The sequence below is a fragment of the Aedes albopictus genome, chromosome 2 (genome assembly GCF_035046485.1).
Source record: "Aedes albopictus strain Foshan chromosome 2, AalbF5, whole genome shotgun sequence".
Classification (NCBI taxonomy): Eukaryota; Metazoa; Arthropoda; class Insecta; order Diptera; family Culicidae; genus Aedes; species Aedes albopictus.
In genome coordinates, this window is record NC_085137.1 from 465,837,823 (window position 1) to 465,859,136 (window position 21,314).

A 21,314-nucleotide genomic window follows, 5' to 3' on the forward strand; every position below is an offset into this window, starting at 1 on the left:
CGATGAAATATTTTCTAGTTGTCCGATTATGACTATATAGCCCAAAAACTAATCATTTTCGAAGGAAAATCCGAGGTACATGAATGTTCGATAATAATCGAAATTTTGACACCGTGCACCTCTCGTCTTAGCCATAACGATCCTGTACTGCCGCTCTAAGCATAGTTGTCCCATGTTACTTTTTGACGATTTTGAGTTTTTTGCACCAGGCGCTCTATTTATACGTATATTTTCATATAACATCAAAAAATAACATACTTTGTTCGAAGACTCAATGAAAAGCATGTCAAGTCAAATTGTCCCACTGTTGAATTTCTACGCATGTCTGTCCCACAACTGAAATTCTACGCATAACAGTCCCACTATAAAAAATCTACGTAAAACCGATATATTAAGCATTTTTAGTAACTTACGTCACCTAATAGCATGGCTATTTCAATACTGAATGGTATAAACTCTTCTTTTATGTTGGCTTTACGCTCCAGCTGGAACGAAACTTGTTTTCCAGTTAAACAAAAACTGGGATTTCTTCGCAACTTACAGTTTTAATCTAAATTCAAATATTGCTGCAATGCACGTTGAGCTCATAAACCAAACATAAACATTTTAACTTAATTAGGAGGCTCAAATTTCGTGAAGCATGACGAAGCCGATCCAATATAATGACAAAGAGGTTGCTGAATTGAAAGACTGGTATATGTGAAAATTTTAAGAATTTAAGCAAGCTTGAAATATTGTTGAGTTTCACTTTTTTTATTTCAATATGTTACCCGAATAATTTTATTAAATTAGTGTGTCGGTAAGTGAGTGGCTTAGTTATCGCCTATTTAGAAAATAAAAAGAACACTTTTGGGTTAAACTCAAATCGAAGACGAATACAAGCAGAGGAAGGCATGGTGCAGAATGTTTTGAAAACTTAAGCTGTTGTATTTCTAAACATATTTTATTTCAATGATATGTACATATTTCTTGTCATTTGAAATTAATACAAAAGCTAAATCAGTTGTATGCTTTGTTGGTCATTAGGCAAAATAGGCCATTAGACCGAAAAGGACCTTTTTGGCCTAAAGACCTTTTTGGCATAAAGACCTTTTTGGCCTAAAGACCTTTTTGGCATAAAGACCTTTTTGGCCTAAAGACCATTTCGGCCTTAAAACTTTTTCGGCCTTAAAACCTTTTCGGCCTAAAGACCTTTTTGGCATAAAAAAAGACCTTAAAGACCTTTTCGGCCTAAAGACCTTTTCGGCCTAAAGACCTTTTCGGCCTAAAGACCTTTTCGGCCTAAAGACCTTTTCGGCCTAAAGACCTTTTCGGCCTAAAGACCTTTTCGGCCTAAAGACCTTTTCGGCCTAAAGACCTTTTCGGCCTAAAGACCTTTTCGGCCTAAAGACCTTTTCGGCCTAAAGACCTTTTCGGCCTAAAGACCTTTTCGGCCTAAAGACCTTTTCGGCCTAAAGACCTTTTCGGCCTAAAGACCTTTTCGGCCTAAAGACCTTTTCGGCCTAAAGACCTTTTCGGCCTAAAGACCTTTTCGGCCTAAAGACCTTTTCGGCCTAAAGACCTTTTCGGCCTAAAGACCTTTTCGGCCTAAAGACCTTTTCGGCCTAAAGACCTTTTCGGCCTAAAGACCTTTTCGGCCTAAAGACCTTTTCGGCCTAAAGACCTTTTCGGCCTAAAGACCTTTTCGGCCTAAAGACCTTTTCGGCCTAAAGACCTTTTCGGCCTAAAGACCTTTTCGGCCTAAAGACCTTTTCGGCCTAAAGACCTTTTCGGCCTATAGACCTTTTCGACCTATAGACCTTTTCGGCCTAAAGACCTTTTCGGCCTAAAGGCCTTTTCGGCCTAAAGACCTTATCGGCCTAAAGACCTTTTCGGCCTAAAGACCTTTTCGACCTAAAGACCTTTTCGGCCTAAAGACCTTTTCGGCCTAAAGGCCTTTTCGGCCTAAAGACCTTATCGGCCTCAATTTATTTTCGGCCTAAAGACCTTTTCGACTTCATGACCTTTTCGGCCTAATGACCAATGACGGTTCAATGACGTTTTTGGCCTAATGACTTATTCGGCCATATAAATACTTTGATGTAACAATGTTTTGCGTTCACACGACGTTTTTCCGACCACACGATATATCGGCCTGGCGACCTTTTCGACCTATCAACATTTTCGGCCCAATGACCTTTCCGACCTTATAACGTTTTTGGGCTCACGTTCTAATCGCTTATTTCGATAATACTGTATATATTTCGACGAAAAATGAAAGGGCTATTTAAGTAAAAAAAAAAAGAATAATAGGGTATTGGTTCCCTTCTTAAGCATGTGGTTCCCATTTTCATCCTACGAAAAACAAGGGATTGAAGCGCTGTTTGTTTTGATTCTTATTTTTGTATTTTTTGTTAGAAGTGAGCACTCATGAAAACAAAAAGAACGGAATCAATCGATGTCGTAATCGCTTGTTTTCGAATAGGATGAATATGGGAGCGTGAGATTAATGATGGAACACATACCCTACGTAATGAATACATTTAAATATCCCCGACTTATTTCTTTAATGGATATTTGAGTGTACGACACCCAGTGGCCCAATGAAGAATTCTTCGTTTAATGAAAAGTTTCCTCAGACTGGAGTGAGAATCGAAGTCACACTACGTGGATATCAAAACGCCTAAATGGCTGGCGCTGCTAACCGCACGGCCACGAAACCCATACTTTATAACTCATTTACTAACTCACTCACTCCTTCGGAACAGATCTCACATACTCATAAACCAACAAACTCACTTACTCACTTAGGTCACTTAGGTTACTAACTATCCCACACACTCTCACCAATTTAACAATTCCCTTAACCAACACATTTAAATTAACGGGGCAACTCCCTGCAAGCTGTAACTTTCCTAATTCGTAACTGACTCACTCACCAACTCACTTAATCTTGGAGCACCTCACATTCATCCTCTCGTCAATTCACTAATCAACTTCTTATTCACCAACTCACTCACCTAGTTCCTACTTATCAGACTATTAAGAAAGTGTTAAAATGTGAAGCCCGTGAAGCCAATCTTATGTTGTCTTTCGGCTCCGTTTTGCCTCGAGACATTTGAGCCTTATGCATGAGAGACTTATAATGTTATAAGAGAAGCTAACATTGTTTGTTATTAAAAAAATATACAGGGTGTTAGGTTCCTGAGTGCAAACTTTTTAATGGGTGATAGAGGACCATAAATGGTGAAAAAAATTGTTCTACGCATATGGTCAAATCTCAACCGTTACGTAGTTATTGAACTCCCCATGTTTTGACTCTTATTGCCTTAACTGGCTATAACTTTAAAATGGTCAAACTTATCGCAGTTTTTTTGCTCTTATTCGAAAGATTATTGAATTTTCTATCAAATGGCATCTTTGAACCGATTGGTTTAGTTAAATAACTAAGTCTTCTTGACCAAATAGCTCAAAAGTAGTGTGTTTTAATTTGTTTTTGTCAATTATCTTTGAAAAATGCGTAATAATTTAAAATTCTTTCTTTGGCAAAGTTGTGGCCCCGGTTCCACTCTACAATTCGTTCTTAGACATCAAACTTCTATCTCTTATCGTTTTCTTGCAATTTCGATTTAAACGTCGCATTTCAGATCATAAATTTGTAATCGTCATGGTAAGCACTTTTTTGGACACTGTGCCGCACATTTAAATGAAAATTGCAAGAAAACGATAAGAGTTTGAAGTTTGGCGTCAAAGAACGAATTGTAGAGTGAAACTGGGGCCACAACTTTGCCAAAGAAAAAAATTTAATTCATTACGCATGTTTCAAAGATAATTGACATAAACAAATTAAAACACACTATTTTTAGCTGTTTTGCTCTAGAAAACTTAGTTATTTAACTAAACTAAGTGGTTCAAAGATGCCATTTGATAGAAAACTCAATAATCTTTCGAATAAGGGTAAAAAAACTGCAATAAGTTTGACCATTTTAAAGTTATAGCCAGTTAAGGCAATAAGAGTCAAAAACATGGGGAGTTCAATAACTACGTAACGGTTGAGATTTGACCATATGCGTAGAACAATTTTTTCACCATTTATGGTCCTCTATCACCCTTTAAAAAGTTTGCACTCAGGAACCTAACACCCTGTATATAACAAAAACGTACAGAATAAACCACATCGAGCGTGAAAAGAGACGACTAACTATCGTGGGACTGATATGCGTAGAAATTTCGCCAACAGGACCACATTTCTAGGCATAACAGTCCCACTAATCAATTTTTTTGCTAAAAACACTATATTTTTAAAAATATTTGATTGGAAATACTTCAGGCATGAAAATATAAGCGATTTCTAACGATACTATGAAAACTTAAATCCGATTTGTTGCACCATTTGGCCAAGAAACATGGAAAACCTGTTTGAAACTTCAATAGCGATTTTCTCAGTTTCAAGTTTTTCAACATGGGACAACTATGCGTAGAACGGCAGTGTAGGCGTTACCCCACGGATTCGTATTGGCACTTTGACAGAGACCCTCAAAGCAGGCCTTTTTGCTTGCTCTTATCTCGGTCTTGAGCGCGGCTTTTGCAGCGGCGAACACCACCCGCCGTTCGTTTCGCTCTTCCTCTGATCGTGCTCGCTGCATCCGCCGCCTAGCCCGTAGGCAGGCGCGGCGCAGGTCCGCAATCGCGTCGGTCCACCAGTAAGCCGGTGGCCTCCCATTTCTAGGGTGGACTCTCCTAGGCATGGTCGCATCACACGCACGTGAGAGCACCGCTACCAGCTCGTCGCCGTCTAAACCGAGTAAGTTTCGCTCACGGCGGAGCGCTTCCCTAAATACCTCTTCGTCGAAGTATGATGTCTTCCACCTACGAGGGCTTGGCCTTGGCCTAGCCGCCTCTTCTTCTATCCGCTGTCTGCTGTTGTTGTAGTCGATACTGTAGCGAACCGCCAGGTGGTCGCTGTGAGTGTAGCCATCATCTACTCTCCAGTTCGAACTACTTGTTAGGCCAGGACTACAAAAGGTCACGTCAATAATTGACTCCGCTCCGTTTCGACTATAGGTACTCTTGGTACCGACGTTAGCCAAGTCGACATCTAAGATGGCCAGTGTTTCTAGCAGGATCTGACCCCGCTGGTTCGTGAAACGGCTTCCCCATTCCACGGCCCAGGCATTAAAGTCGCCCGCTATTACCACTGGCCTTCGCCCTGTTAGCACGGTCGTTAAGCGGTCCAGCATTTGCGTGAACCGCTCGATCGGCCACCGCGGAGGTGCATAACAGCTACAGAAGAAGACCCCGTTTACTTTGGCGACCACGAAGCCCTCGTAGGTAGTAGACACCAACTCCTGCACGGGGTATTTACCCGTCGTCCATATCGCCGCCATTTTCCTGGTCGCATCCGAGGCCCAGTTGCCGTTGCCGGCGGGTACTCGGTATGGGTCCGAAATGATGGCGATATCCGTCTCCCACTCAGAAACCGCCTGACAAAGCAGTTGCTGAGCCGCATCACAGTGGTTCAGGTTCAGCTGCGTTACCTGCACTGTGATTTGTCGTTCACTGCGGCTTTCTTAAAGGCCGGGCACCCTGGACCACCCATCGGATGTCTGTTTTTCGAGGTTTTCCCGGTACAGATCATGCAGATGGGCGGACTCGTGCAGCTTTGGGCCTTATGACCTTCAGCGCCGCATCGCCTACACAGTTTGCGCCTGTCGGGGCCTTTGCAGTCCCACGACTTGTGTCCTGGTTCCAGTCACCTGAAGCAAACCTCAGGTGGCTCGTGGAATGTCAGGTGACATACACACCAGCCCACCTTAATACTCCCTACTTTAACGGACTTTTTAACATCCGCCACAGGTAGCTGAACCAAAGCTATCTGTGTCCCTGCTGGCCCTCTCCGTAGCTTAACGGCTGCGGCGGCCACCTGCACCTCGCACTGTTGCCGCAGTGCCGTGACGAGCTCTTCCACTTCGGTGATCTCGTCAATGTCTTTGACCTTCAGAGTCGCCTCATGTGTCAGAGCCCTCACCTGCACACCTTCACCAAGGACCTCTTCTGCCAGCCTTTTGTAGGCGGCGCCCTTGTGCTCCTTCTGGCGCTTCAGCTCCAGGATCATCTCGCCCGTACGAGTACGTCTAATACTGCGTACGTCGGCTCCAAGACCCTCAAGCTTGGCGTCGCTTCGCATCGTCTTCAAGACGTCCGAGTACTTGGACTGTTCGGTCTTGATGACGATAGCGTCGCCTTTCTCACGCCTGGCACCTGCCTTCCTACGCCTTGGCTTGGCGTCCTGCACTTCTACCTGCGGATTCACCTTCTTCTTCTTCTTCCGTTCTACCTTTGTCCAAGGAGGGTCTTCTCCTTGGATCGCCCTGCTCTGTGGCTGCTGAGGGCCCACCATTGGTCGCAACCCCTTGTTCCCATCATTCCGGAACGGGCCAGCCTTTTCAGGCCCACCCTTCCCAGCTTTCCGGGAACCCTGGCTGGGGTCCGACTTTCCGGCGTTACCACCGGCTTTCGGGGTTATTATACGCCTGGCCTTGCGGGCGCCGCCAGACAGCTCCTCACCTGACGGCTGCCTCGCCCGCTTCTGCGAATGCTTGTCGCGTTTGTCGCGAGCATTCGCTTCCACTCGCTTCGGACTACCCGCGAAGGAGAAGGCCTCCGTTTGTGTAAACTTAGACGATTTCTCCTTTGCGGGTTCCGCCGCTGCTGCAGCCAGCAACGCAACCGCGTGCTCCTGCTTGGCATTATCGACAGACGCTCTAAGCCGAAGCAAGGCCGTTTTCAGGTCCTTGCTTATGTTCGACTTAGTTGTCGCGAAGTCGATAATTTTGCCAAGCTGCTGCTCAGCTACCTCTAATGCGGGCCGTCCTTTTTCTGCCACTTGGCTGATGGCCCTCAGCAACCATGCTCCGTCCATGACCTCCGCCGGCTGGCTTGCCGTGGAGTGGACAGGAGCTCCCACGCTTGAGCTGCGTAAGCAGCTTCCAGCACCTGACTCCTCGCTTCTCCTTGTAGGAGACCTCATCAACCCGCTTCTTGCGAAGGGGTTGACCGCACCACTAATTCCACCTATGTTGTTTTTCGAATTTTTGCTCATACTTATTCCCACGAGTTGCACGAGAAAGAATGTCCACCACGCCAGAGCTCTGCATTAACGCGGGGGGGTGCCCAGGTACCCCACAGGCTCCGTTAAAGATCGAGCATCTTTTTACCCCCTCGATCACTCATTCCTCGGCACGGGTCGCTTGACACCTTGAATTGGGGTTAGTAGTCCTATTCTTAACCGGCAACTACGCGGCTTACTCGCAAGCGGGGGGGGTGCGTCAGGCCCCAGGACATCCGTCCCTGCTGCCCCAGTGCTGTGTGTGTATGTGTGTGTATGTATGTATGTGTGTGTGTGTGTGTGCGTGTGTATGTGTGTATGTGTACAAAAATGTCACCTCACTTTTGGATAGTAAGTATCATCCGATTTTAACACTTTTGGTTTCAATCGACGCGGAATATTGACCCATTGTTTCCTATTGAAAATGGTTTGAATCGGTCCAGCCGTTCCGGAGTTATTTCCATTTAGGTGTTCCGGACCGGTACCCCAGGAAGGGGCCAGATATGAAATTGCAACAAACCCATGCATGCGACCCATCAAACCACGGCATTTTCGATTATCTGATGAATAGTAAACAGGAAAATAGTCGCAGACTATACCTGAACCGGTAGTGTTCCGGAACCGGTTCCGGGTTTCCCGCCGGAAGTGGCCAAATATAAAAGTGAACCAAACCCATGCATGCGACACATCAAATCGCAGCTTTCTCCATAACCTGATTAACGGTAGACAGGAAAATAGTCTCAGACCATATCTAAACCGGTAGCATACCGGAACCGGTTCTGGGTGTCCCGCCGGAAGTGGCCAATTACAAAAGTGAAACAAACCCATGCATGCGACACATCAAATCACCGCTTTTTCTGTAACCTGATGAATGGTAAACAGGAAAATAGTCTCAGACCATATCTGATCCGGTAGTGTTCCGGAACTGGTTCCGGGTAATCCGCCGGAAGTGGCCAAATATAAAAGTGATCCAAACCTTTGCATGCAACACATCAAATCTCAGCTTTTTCTATACCCTGAGGAACGGTAAGCAGGAAAATAGTCTCAGATCATATCTGAACCAGTAGCATCCCGAAACCGGTTCCTGGTGTCCTGCCGGAAGTGACCTAATTCATACATGCAACACATCAAATCGTGCCCTTTTCGATAACTTGTACGATCAGCAAGAAAATAAGCTAAGCCCACAATAGAAACTACTAATAGGAATCGGTTCGAGGTGTCTCGCTGAAAGAGGCCGAATGTAAAAGAGAGCCAAAAAATATTCGCGACACATCAAATGGCTTTTAAGGTATCCTGATGAACGGTTACCAAGAAAAAATATCTCAGTTCATGCTTGGGAAAACTAGTAGTGTCCCGGAATCGGTTCCCGGTGTCCCTCCAGATGTGGTCAAATGTAGAAATGAACCGAACTTCATGCATGCGCTTCATCAATTCGCGGTTTTTTCGATAAGCTGATGAACGGTTTTCAAGAAAATCAGCTCAGATTACGTTAGAGACCACCGGTAGTGTTCCACAACCGGTTCAGGTGTCCTGCCGGAATTGGTCAAATGTAAAAATGAACCATGTAAATTTTCCGGATCCGGTTAAGGGTGTCCCACTGGAAGTGGACATGTATAAATTGCATCAAACCCACGCTTTTTTGTCAGTGGATGCATGGATAATAAGAAAATAGCCACAGTCCACCGAAGTTACTATCGGTAGAATTTTTAGTTGCGGGGGTCTCGTAAGCAATACAAAATAGACTCAGACTACATAAGAGGCGGTGGTGTTGCAGAAGCAGGCAGCGTTTGGGTTCTTCAGCGGAATTACGAAAATGAACTAAATCAATGCAAGCGATGGATATGTGTAAGAGATGCAAAAACCTATAAAAAAAAACAAAAGTGATCTCATCAAATCACACCATTTTGGATTCCTGAGACGTAAATTTACAGTAGGATGGGTCAACGTTGTATGGAAAAATTAAAATTCAAGCGCATCAGCCCCGAACATTCTTTTAAATCTTTATTTGCGTCTAAAATTACTGCACAAAATTTTGATGTGACTGGAGGGCGAGATCTTTAATGTGGTTGATATTTGAATGTGATATAGCATTGGCAATTCAAATTAATTACTTCATAAAAAAATTTACATGAATCTTGTAACCAATGATAATAAAATATAGCATAAAGTGTGCAGATAAAACTTTGGCAAAGTGATTTCTGTGAAAACAGTTTAATCCTGGCTAGTAATTGTCATCTTGGTATGAAACAGTCTCCAGTGATGGTGGTCAAGCAGTCAACTGAAAGGACTGATACTTTCTGCTCTGCCCATACGTTGAACATAACGTCGGAAAAGGTGCCCTAATTCGATGATGGCTTTGAAAAAATTCTGGATTTTCTAAATACAGTATTCTCATGATTCAGAAACTCGTAAGTGCCCAAGTAACATTTTAAGTTTCGTTTGGCTCTACAAGAGATCTTCATGACCAATTTTATATAACTTACAATAAAACTGATTAATACATCAAAACCTCTTGATAACCTCTTTAAGAGCATCATCCGACTAAGTGGACCACTCTCGGAGAGGGTTTGCAAACCGCATAAAGAGTAGCAATAAACTCGTTTTAAGGACGGACGGGACGGTCGGGGAAATATCCGCCATTGCTCTGTTGCTACTAAGATGGTAATCTCAGATTCTACTTCATATTTTGCAACAAAAACCTATCACTGTGTATGCTCACTTGCAGTGCATATGCTGATTGTTTTTCAGCATCTTCAGTGCGATAGAACTCGAGATTACCATCTTCAAAATCGCGAGGCAAATTGTTAGAAAGAGAGGCAAGATAGGAAAAATAACACGGCGTCCCGTCTCACCTTAAAACCTAGTTGAAAAATGTCCCGTTCTCGTTTGTTGTTGTTTTTTTTTTTCAATAAAAACCATGACAGCTCAAGATGCAGAGAAGCTTCTGCGATGGCACGTAAAGTTCAGGAGGATACATCATTCGTAAGTAGAAAGCGATCATTTCAGTGTAATATCTTAGTAGTAATTGTGCTGGTAGGCTTATGCGCATTCGAATTTACCGTGAATATTGGGGTTGCAGAATCATAAAATTAATGCGCTTCGAAAATAGTGAATACTATCATCTTGGAATGAAATAAATCAATTTGTGAATTTAGTAAAACTATCTCGAATCACAAGAAAACACAGCAGAGAGAGTTTTTTTATGTGGGCATGTTATGAAAATGGTGGCAAACTATCAATTCATTGCTTATTTAAGCAAAATTAACTATTTTCCATTCAGGTAAGCTAATTATTCAATATGGCGACGACTATAATCAGCGAAAATAAAACGAAAGCAAGTTTGCTTTTATGATGACCGCAATAAACCTAGCAGTGTCGTAGTTTCTGCTTTTCCACCAACAGATGTCGTTACTAATCGAACGGATCGCCATCTGTTGAGAGTTTTAACAGTTTTATTGTGGTAATAATGATTACCAGAAGGTTTACATATCGGAAAGTTTTGTTTACTCTTAAAATCTGTCTTTATGAATATCTTCAAGTATACTATAAAACATTTTATCAATGGTTATCATAAAAACAGTCATAAAGCTGTGAGTTTTAATTATTGCTGTAATAAAACCTTAATAAAAATCAAACAAAACCAATCAGCAATGGAATTGTTACTTGGGTGGTACAGTCCCAGATCGCTGTTATAAGCATTTCCTCCTTCTCGTTCGTTACCAAAGCACAGAGATTTGGGGCTGATCAATGACTCTAAGGCAAGATTGATTGCATCGACTTAAAGATCATGAGTACATATTCGACGAGAAAGGCACTATCACCACTATGTGGATTAATCTGGGTTTTTTTTTTACTTACAGATTTCAAATTCTTCCATCTTTTATGGAGATGAAACGCGCTCCGTTCGTTAAACGTCCCAACACTAGTGTTTATAAATACACCCGATTGGAATTTTGTACACAGGAGAACCCTGTCAGTACTGACCGTGAACGAAACAAATTGACGTCATAGAAAAAAAAAACCACCGAGCACAAAAAACTGGATATAATACACACGTATACGCTGATAATGGAAATGATGGTAAAATTTTCAAAACAAATATGAAATTGAAAATGCTCTCATTTTAATTTGGGTCATATCGTATTTCTAGTTTGCAAGAACTGCCCGAAACATGTTACGCATTGTGATGATGATTGTTATTCTGAACATATGTCGTGAAACGATGGCTGATGTCGATGAAAATGAAATGTTAGTCTCTCAACAATTCAAATCTGTTTAATAAATACACACATGATTATTTTTTGCAGGTTTATCGATTACCGCTTCCAGAACCTCACATCATTTGCTACCACGGATTTGCCACAGGATGCGGCATCCGATATAGTATATTTGTCACTGCGAGGAAACGACCTGAAGAGGATTCACAACGACCTTTCGCAGCTGCCAAACCTGGAAAGATTGATTCTGTCCGAGAATCCTCAACTAACATTCCCAATCGACGGATCTCCTTTCCTAAAATCTAGGAGTCTAATTGATCTGGACTGCGAAAGCTGTGATGTAAAAGTGATTTACTCTGGCTCGTTGCGTAGATTACCTCTGCTGGAGACCCTCCGGTTGCCAAACAATGGAATCCGGATGATTGGAAAACGTGCCTTCCAGCACAACCCCAACATGCAGGTGCTGGACCTCAGACAGAACAAACTAACTACGATGCCGAGCACAATACTGGTTGGTCTGCATAAAATGAAGCTGCTTGATTTGAGCGATAACCGAGACCTTGCACCGCAGAAAGACCAACCATTTTTGGAGAGTAACTCGCTGAAGGTGTTGAAATGCAACAACTGTGGGTTCAGCACCACGGAGGTGATAACGTTCTCTAAATTGTACAATCTCAAAGAATTTCACCTCGCAGGGAATAGGCATCTGGTGGCCCCGTGCTTGCTTCCATTTCAGGCACCTTTGAGGAAAAATCCGATGAAAATTATCACTGATTGCAAACGATGCATGAAACGGAAGTTTCTTCCTGAAAACAATTAATAGTACGCGTCTGGGCCAGCATGTAATGAAATAAGCATCTACAGGGGATAGACAAAATGATTGGGACAGACAAAATTTTCACTGTCAAAAAAATGTTCATAAGCCGTAACTTTTCGAAAAGTTCCCAAGTAGTCCAAATTTGGAAAAGATCCGGCTATTCTACACGAAGTAAGAAATATTCTAGAAAAATGCACAATCATCCGATAGCCAACTTTGAGCTGTTATATCTGCGGATTAAATGATCCGAATACAATGAAATTTCGACCATTTATGACTAATATAATGAGCTATGAAAAACTTTTGGCCTAACTTAAGATTCTTAACACGGAAGAAAATTATAACGATTAGATTTTTTTTATCCAAAACTTCAACAATGTTGAATCAACATCGTTTCAAAAATCGAAATGGTAATTTAAGTTCATTCAAATTTCCTTTAATTGACTTCGATATAAATATGTTTTGAAGCAAAGTTACAAAATAGCAGACAATAAATTAAAAAAGAAATGGGATGCATATTGAAAACTGACCAATTTACTAAAAAAACATAAAAAATTGCTATTCATTTTTTTTTATCTTATTGATATGTTCAAATTATGTCAAACGTTTTTCAAAACTCATTATCAAGCCAGTATCCGCAATAATCGGGACACAGAAGTACGACTGTAGCTCTGTAATGAATCGGTGAAATTCGCCAAATAATTGTCTGAGAACACTTTGGTGTATGTTTATTGTTTGTGCCAAATTTCATAAAAATCGATGCATTACTTTTAACTGTGGATGAAAAACAAACAGACGTGGTTTTAAGCATTTTGTAAAATCTTGAACAATTTTCATTCACATTATAGTTGTTTTTTTACGCTACAGTTCAAAGTTCTGTGATGATAATTCATAAATTTCGTTAGTGGTTATGATACTTGTAGAGACATTTTCTTGCCAAATTTCATCAACTTTGATCAATTGGTTTGAAAGCTACTGGTGTTGATAAGGGAGAATGTTAATTTAATATATTTGGTGTTTTTCATGTGCGATGTTTGCCTATTCATAACTGTAACAAAAATAATGAACTAATTTGGTCCGGTCCTTGTGTAAGAAGATTACGTAACGATTTATTCGCTCTCTTCGATATCTATAATGATATAGGGGTGATGCGTACGGTTTGATAGTTTATTTGCAACTAACTGGTCTGGCTCTTGTATAGGCTTATATGAGATGCTCATGATCGATCAAATGCAATTCTAATTTCTACCTACGTTCGTCGGCTGTGCGATCGTACGGTACGAAGATAAGGAAGGGTTAACAATTCGCACATGATAGAGTAGGAGAACTATTTCAGGCTAATCTACTACTACATTAGGGTGGTACAATTCATTTGGATTCTAATTCAATTTCCACCAATAACTTTAGAATTTCTCTGCCAATTCTCATGAAATTTTCATAGAAAGTAGTTGATTATGTGTATATTATGCCAGCAAAATAAGATGATTATAGTACTTTCAATAGTAAAATCGAAACAATTAAGGGCGCTGACTTATTGCTGTCTTAGGGGATAAAATCACGTTCAGTCCCAACACATGTATCGACTATAAAATTGTTGATAGTGCATCGATTTTTTTTTTTTTAATTTTGCCTTTGCAACAAATGTAGATTGAGAGGTTTGTGTTCAAAATTTCAGCCATTTCCTTTGCCAAATTCAAAAGTTACACCGCTGACAAGCAAAACTAGAGGCTGTACAAAATTCAATGGTGCACATTCTACTCTTTCATAGCTACGGCAAAAAGTACTGCACCGATTCACATGAAATTTTGTAGTTGAAATTAACACATCAAATTTGAGAAATTTTGATGTATCTATTGCAGAGTTACAGCTGTATTTCCGTGTCCCGTTTATTGCAGATACAGGCATTATTAGGCATAAATGGTCAACATTTCATTGCATTCGGTTCATTGAATCCGGGGATATAACAGCTCAAATCTGGCTATCAAATAATTATACCTTTTTCTAAAATCTTTCTTACTTCGTGTAGAATCACCCGATCTTTTCCAAATTTGCACTACTGATACACACCTAGTTGAAATGATCAACTTGCAGTGAAAATTGGAAAAATTTGGTGCATTTTTTGAAAATTTAACGCTGATTGACCATTTCTGAAGCAACATTTGAAAAGGGCATATTCTCAATTTAGTTGAAAATCGGAGTTTTCGACTAGCGAACTTGGGTTTTTCTCCAAATCTGTGCGTCGGACCTAACTTCGGAAGTGGTGCGCTGTATAGTAAACCTGGTCCGCTATACAGCGCACTACTTCCGAAGTTAGGTCCGACGCACGGATTTGGAGAAAAATCCAACTTCGCAAGTCGAAAATTCCGGGTTTCAGCTGCACGGAGAATATAAGCAATGGTAAACAATGCTTCGCACACCGCTGATGAGCCCCCACCCACTTATGCACACAAACTAAGATCGTTGCCAGAAAGGGCAAACATCGATCTTTCGGATAAGGGTGTTCATTGTTCATGCGTGGGTGGGCTGCTGTTAGGCCCTACGGAGCATTTTCGAAAAAAGGCACAAGACCTCTTGGGCCGTTTTCAAAAGTTGCTCCAGATTTTATAGAAAACAATTTGCCTCTCCCGATCATTTTGTCTATACCCAGTCTATCTGACGTTTATCACGTTTATCATGATATGTACAAATGCAATCTTATATAACATAGTTAGTAAGGGTCGGAGCTCACAGAACATAGTGAACTCTGGCTCAAAAAGTTATAACCTCATTGCCGTACCATTTTGCAGCATGTATACCATTTTTCATTGCTGTGAAGTGGAACAAAGACCTCATAGACCTAAAATAGGACATAAATTGTAATAAATCTTTGTTAACTCAAGTCAAAAATACGTTTGATAGCTTTAAATATGAAGGGAGATCGATGTGTGCAACGTGGATGTTTTATTACGAAGATTTCAATGAATTTATGACAACAATTCATTTTATGAGTAAGTGGATTTCCAGCAGCTAGTTTTGCGCATATCGCTGATGCCAATCTTCGTACCTGTATTCTTTGCCAAAACTGGAATACTGCAAGGTGTGTTGAAACAGGATTATTATCGCACTTTCATGAACCTAAAATATGTTTTCGTTATAAGTTAGCCCTAGCTGTATATATTAAGATTCTGGAGGTTGAAAAATCTTTCATCGGGGGTGTGCGCGCCCATCGCGCGCTCCGGTGGAAAAAGTGCCCCACTTTCCCCTACGCGAATGAAGACGGAAAACGTCAAATGCGGAAGCGCCATCAGCAGCAATGAGGTACATATACAGGTGGCGCAGATAAACATTGCAAACCACTAGTTGTCTCTTTCGTTCTACCGCTGATCAAATGCAACGCAATTAGTGACGTCACTAATTGAGTTACATTTGATCAGCGGTAGAGCGAAAGAGACAACTAGTGATTTGCAATGTTTATCTGCGCCACCTGTATCTGTACCTCATTGCATCAGCAGCACCACCACATCATCACTCATCGATGTAAACACGCACTCGTGAGTGACCGTGCGCACTGCCGACACCGCCACCGTCGGGAACTCAGCGTCATCATCATCATCGCTGTCATCGCGAGCGGAGACAGCTGACCGCGTGGGTTCCAGTGCCGCCAGATTTCTGGATGCTTCTGGATTGTTCCAATTTATGACGCACAACATTTTTGGGAGCTATAAAAGCAGACCCGGACCAACGTACGAAGAAATAGTATCATTTGACCCGGCTAACGGTCAAGTTGTGTTTATGTCGTTTTCGTTTTTGCGGTGGAGCTACACCGGTGTAGCACTTTTGCACCGAAAGTGTTCGTTTTTGGTTTTCGTGCTGCACCGGTGTAGCACTTTTTCTGCACCGCTCAAGATAGTGCAGCACTCAAAATTTCGAGAGTGTAGCGGGTGTACACCGCGTCCACCAATCAACGTTTGCAAAGTTGTAAATATTTTGGTTTTTATTCACGCACACCAATGCAACTGCACCGAAAATGTTCGTTTTTGGAGTGAAAAGTGTAGCACGAAGCGGTGTAGCACCGCCACAAAAACGAAAACGACATAAGTGATAGAAGTGAAGTGTACTTACAAGCGTTGGCGTGGCTGGAACAACGCCAAGTAAAGTGTAAGAAGTGCAATAAAGTGGTTTTAAGTGAAAACCCGTGTCTTCTTTCTTGCGAGAAAGAAATTCCCCGTTTGAGGCATTGCGGAGCCCCAAACAGGGGGAAATTGAGATAAATTTCGATTTTAGTAGTTTACCACTTTTCTCATATGATATGGTATTACGCAAATCTCATGAACCTAAACTATACTAGAAAAAGTGCCCTTTCTAATAATACATTTGAAATCATTTAGAGAGAAACAACTGCAAAAGTCTTTTCAACGAGTTCAAATTTGTTTGGCGTTCGTTTAAAGTGTCCAGCCCACTACAGTCTGCTGAAAGTCATAAATCATAAAAGTCTACAATCCTTCCATATGTCAGGTACATAGATATTTGTAATGAAGGAAAAGAAATACTTCCCATTAGTGCGACTCATACATTTGAGGAAACACCATACAACTATGACTCGTAAAATTTGTAGTACATACTGTTAATATGCTAATTTGCCTGAAATAGCGGGTATTAGTTGCACATACTTTGCATGCCAAATCATGTAACGATACACATAAACGGCGATCACACGGTCACGAAAGATGATTCGATTGCGAAATCATAAAACAAATATGGGGACTTAATCACGCGTATTTTTTAACATTCATGTTAACTGTAAATTAAGTTGTTTTGAGCTAGTTTTGCAGTAACACTAATAGCTCTTCGAATATAATAAAAACTTTTATGTATATTGTGCTCTGATTTTGCAGGGCTTGATGTTTTACTAACAAGTGAAAATTTATCATATGAATATTTTTGTTCGCATTTTGGACACATACACTCCCGTGCAAAAGTTTGGGGTCACCCCCTCAAAAACATGGAAATGTTTTTTGGTCATATCTCAGTCATCTTTCATTTAATCCACTCGTTCTAAGACTCTATCGAAAGATAAAGAGTTAGATTTGATTCGTAGGTACTTTTCACGAATTTCATATGAAAATTTTAGTATAAAGAGTTTACCTAAACTTACGTGTTTTTCCTAAATCTGTACGAAAAATTGTTTTCCGTGTAATTCAAAATTGGGTCGACCAAATTTCAAAATTAAAGTTGCATTAGAACCCTATTTCTATCATCTTTGAGAGCCATTCAATGGATTTTAGCGGAAAAAATCATAACATAATTTAAATGATCGAGTTAAGTTTACAAGTCACCGTGCAAAAGTTTGGGGTCACCTTCCAAATGAAGTCTGAGTCGGATTTTTATTCAAATCGTCATTGTTTTTGGTGCAACTCCACTTCTTTCTTTGATATTTGAATGGCAAGACACAGAAATGGTTATGAAATGTTCATTAACTAAGTTCTAGACTAAGTTAAGGTAGAAAATGGGGTACAAAATCTGTGGGGTATGAACAAAGCTGAGTAGCATTCCCCATGCGTGTACATATTTCCCCTAGCAAGCATCAGTGACAGCCAGCACCATGACGGGGTCGTCGTCAGTGTGATGCTGCGTATGTCAAAAGGCTGAAAACCCCTGCATAATAAGTCATTATGATACCTACAAACTCCATGTTTTAAACTGATTGAATATTAAAAAATTCTCAATTGAAAAGGATTGTACATAACATCGAGGTAAATTGTACATAAAATCGAAGTACATAAAATTGAGGGCATGATTGAGGGTCTATATAACCGAGGTCCCACTAAATCGAAGTATACCTACACTTTGTACAGCGCCTAAATGTATTCTTTTCTAATTGTACTGTATCGAACTGATTGCCATTGTAACACTTCCGTTCCGGTGGAAGGTTGGTGTAAAAGTGACATTATTGTTTATGCAAGGTTGCTGTGATTGGATGAATAATTGCACCGCTTACTACATCTCTCCTTTGTTTTAAGGATGAACATGATTGACATATATTTTTAGGCATTAGAACGATCGAGTTATTATTGTCCAATATGACTGGCAATATCAATGATCACATAGTTCAAACATGTATTAAGTTTGGTCTTTCATGTTCACATAGTTTTTGACCGAAATTCACTGTTTTGTTCGGCTCTTCTGATCAGTACCTTTCCTGTCCTTACTGAATATTTGATGCCTCAAAAAAAAAACATGAACATGATCATTGTTTTGTATTGTATTTGTTTTGCTAAACGGTAACATGTTAGTTTTGAACTTTAAGTCATGTCAAGGAAAACATCATTGGTATATCTGGGAGTAATTTATTTAAATTTCGTCCTAAGAAAACTTTTATGCTGTTGGTAGTTGAATGAGAGGTCTTGCTATACGTTGTATCGACTTACATAAACTCTGACCTTGAATCTGACTGAATTTGACTTCATCAAATAATTCACCGTTGCGCTGCTTTCTGCAACTTTATTTATCAGGTATGTGCACAGAACTTTCGTTTTCGTCTGTTTATATACAGTACTGGACAAAATAAAGTACACGTTGTTCGATTTTCATACAAAACGCCCAAGTTGGAAGCTCTGAATCTCAACTTCTAGAGAACAGATTGACTTCAAATTTTAACTAGACACTCTCAATAGCTTAAAATTTACCTTGTTGAGAAATTGGACTGTTCCATGCAAGAGTACAATGACACATATTGCCCATTTCTGGCATTTTACCAGATTTGCTGGCATGTCTGAAACATGCTGGAAAAACTTGTAATTAGAAGAGATGAAATTTGTGAAAAAAAATAGCGTTCTGGTAGGATTCGAACCCATGAGAGATGAGTTTGTGAAATAGGAGTGTTCACGGTGCGGCTTCGGAGTCTGGTTGGCTTTCTATTCCGCAGAATCATTACATGTTCTGTGGCATAGTTGGTTAATGCACCGGTCTAGCGAATAATCAGTTTTGTACCTTTTAATTCCGCCCTACTTCTTAGGGATTTCTTAAGTTTAAAATTCGCACCGTGAAGGGGTGGCAGCGGTAGTCGTGATTTGTCCACGCGGAAATTTCGAAAAGTGGCTTTGCAGTCACCGTAGGAATGTCATGAATTCGACTTATTTTTCTCCATATGGGTGAAAACGTCAAACCGGTATAGCTTTATTCGTTGTGAGAAAATATCACATTTTATTACATGAAATTCGATTCACTGGCTTCGAAGATATGTCAGTTCAAAATTTAGTTGTCTTGAAAAAAGTGTTTCGCGAGAACTGTTCTAGCTTCGCGAAGGATCAACCAATCGTGCTCAAATTTGTATCAATGATTCACATATAGTAGGTTGACAAACAGTCGAAATTTGAGAATATTTGGTGCTTTCTATGGTTACAACTTATTGAACTTTTTTTTCAGAAAAAAAAAGTTGCCCATCTCAAGCATGTTGGCCCTGTAAATATTTGGTTTTATGACAACATAAGTGTTACGGCGAGAATGCATGGTTGTATGGGATTCGTAGCCGAATTCTTTGGAGCAGATCGCAAACTCCGTTGGTGGGTGCGAAAACAGCTTTAAGCTGGAATTTTATTAGTTCATAAGTACAAATTCTTAGTTAACAAATATTTCACTAAATAATACTTACAAAAATTGGTGTTCAGCTTCATTTAGAATAATTTTACAACTCATGACATTTTCTTAAGTCGTAACATTTCATCTCCTGTGATAATAGGTTTAAGGTTAGAATAGTAAATTGCATGTACAGCTTAAGACTTACTGTGATACGATTCTGTGATATTAGACTAATTCTTACTAGTAAATTAGGCAAATGAAGAACCTGACAACTAGCTGTAAGTAGATTTAGATAGTTTGAAATTAACTTAATGTTTAAGGCCGAAAATATCAAATTACTTTAGCATAACTATGCACTACACTATTTGAAATCGGAATCACTATATCATTTCTGTTTACTCATCTCGCACATGACATATTCTTCTATTACAAAAGATCATCAATCATGAGAGGCAGTGCTGCCAGCAACAATAAAAGTGGAATAGAAAATGTTCGGTCTAAATAAGTTTAATATTACTCATTAACTTAATTTATTTTTATTTTTTTTTATTTTAATCCTCAAAAAATACATTTTTTTTGAAAAACTCGTATTCTAAATTTACTGCTCTTTATTCCTCTTAGGCGCAACGGGGGCGGGTGACATTTGGACTGTTGTGTTGCATATGTACAGTGTACACTGTACAGAGTCTGTAGATCATTTTCTTCTTTACTAACACTGTTTGCACTGCTTGCTACTATGCTGCTTCTTTTCTCCTTTGTCTTTACTTGCTCTTCTTATTTGTATACCCAAGTAACCAGTAAGCATTTAAAATAGCATTCCTTCAGCATTATAGTAGCCTTTACGACAAGGCGTTAAATGCTAATTAGCCGTATATGCGCCTATAGTGCTACCTCACAGCAGGTTTTGGCAAAATAACGGGCTGTCTTAGTGCTATCCCTTCAGGAACGTCGTGACGAAATGTCAAAGAAGCTTAACGCCTCGACGAGCAAAAAAAAACAAAAATAGATTGACGTCTGCTTCTCGTTCTCTCAACCTGCTTCCCCGCTTCATCGTCCTTCCATATTCCAGCCGGTGCTAGGTGGTACTTTTTTGCTGATTTTTGTAGTGATGTAGGTTTGAACTTACGATCCAGAGATTGATTAATCATATCTGCTTCGGATTCTGTTGCTCCTGATCCACGATGCTAAAGCTGTTCCGGTGGCGTGCGTTGATTTAATCGCCAATATAAAGAATGATTCGATAGCAACATCCAAAATTTGTTTTCATTGGGATATTTCATTGTGGTAGAGCATAACGATCCCTTCTTTTAAATATCTGTGGAATATGATTGTTTCTTCCCTCTTTCAAACAAACCTATGAACCACCAAAGTATCCACCTATTCGGCAGATATTTTCCGACAAAATGACAAACAATTGGTGATTTTTTGATGGACAAGTTCCCAATGCAATCCAGCTGCAGTAATGTTTTCTTTGGTGCTTTTGGATGAGTAGGGGAAAATGAAGAAACAAATAAGATGCACAAATTTGTAAACAGAAGCATAAGCTCTGTAAGAGAGAGACAAAATGTGTTGCCAAATGCGTAACATATCTCCCAACCTTTTTGCTCCTAGCATTTAAAGAGCAGTTGAAAAGCAT

The 21,314-nt window shown here is 40.4% G+C and overlaps 1 protein-coding gene across 3 annotated transcripts in view; it reads left to right on the forward strand.

The window, feature by feature from the left end:
* The window catches only part of LOC134288628 (leucine-rich repeat, immunoglobulin-like domain and transmembrane domain-containing protein 2), a 51,701-nt gene extending 36,370 nt beyond the window's left edge, over positions 1–15,331 (forward strand). For all 3 annotated transcript variants that reach the window (XM_062853995.1, XM_062853996.1, XM_062853997.1), the window contains exons 2-4: positions 10,948–11,167; positions 11,238–11,335; positions 11,395–15,331. In XM_062853995.1, the coding sequence (XP_062709979.1) occupies positions 11,156–11,167; positions 11,238–11,335; positions 11,395–12,124 (840 nt within the window). In that variant the 5' untranslated portion in view covers positions 10,948–11,155 and the 3' untranslated portion in view covers positions 12,125–15,331. The remainder of the gene's footprint in view (positions 1–10,947; positions 11,168–11,237; positions 11,336–11,394) is intronic.
* Positions 15,332–21,314: the final 5,983 nt, after the last annotated feature.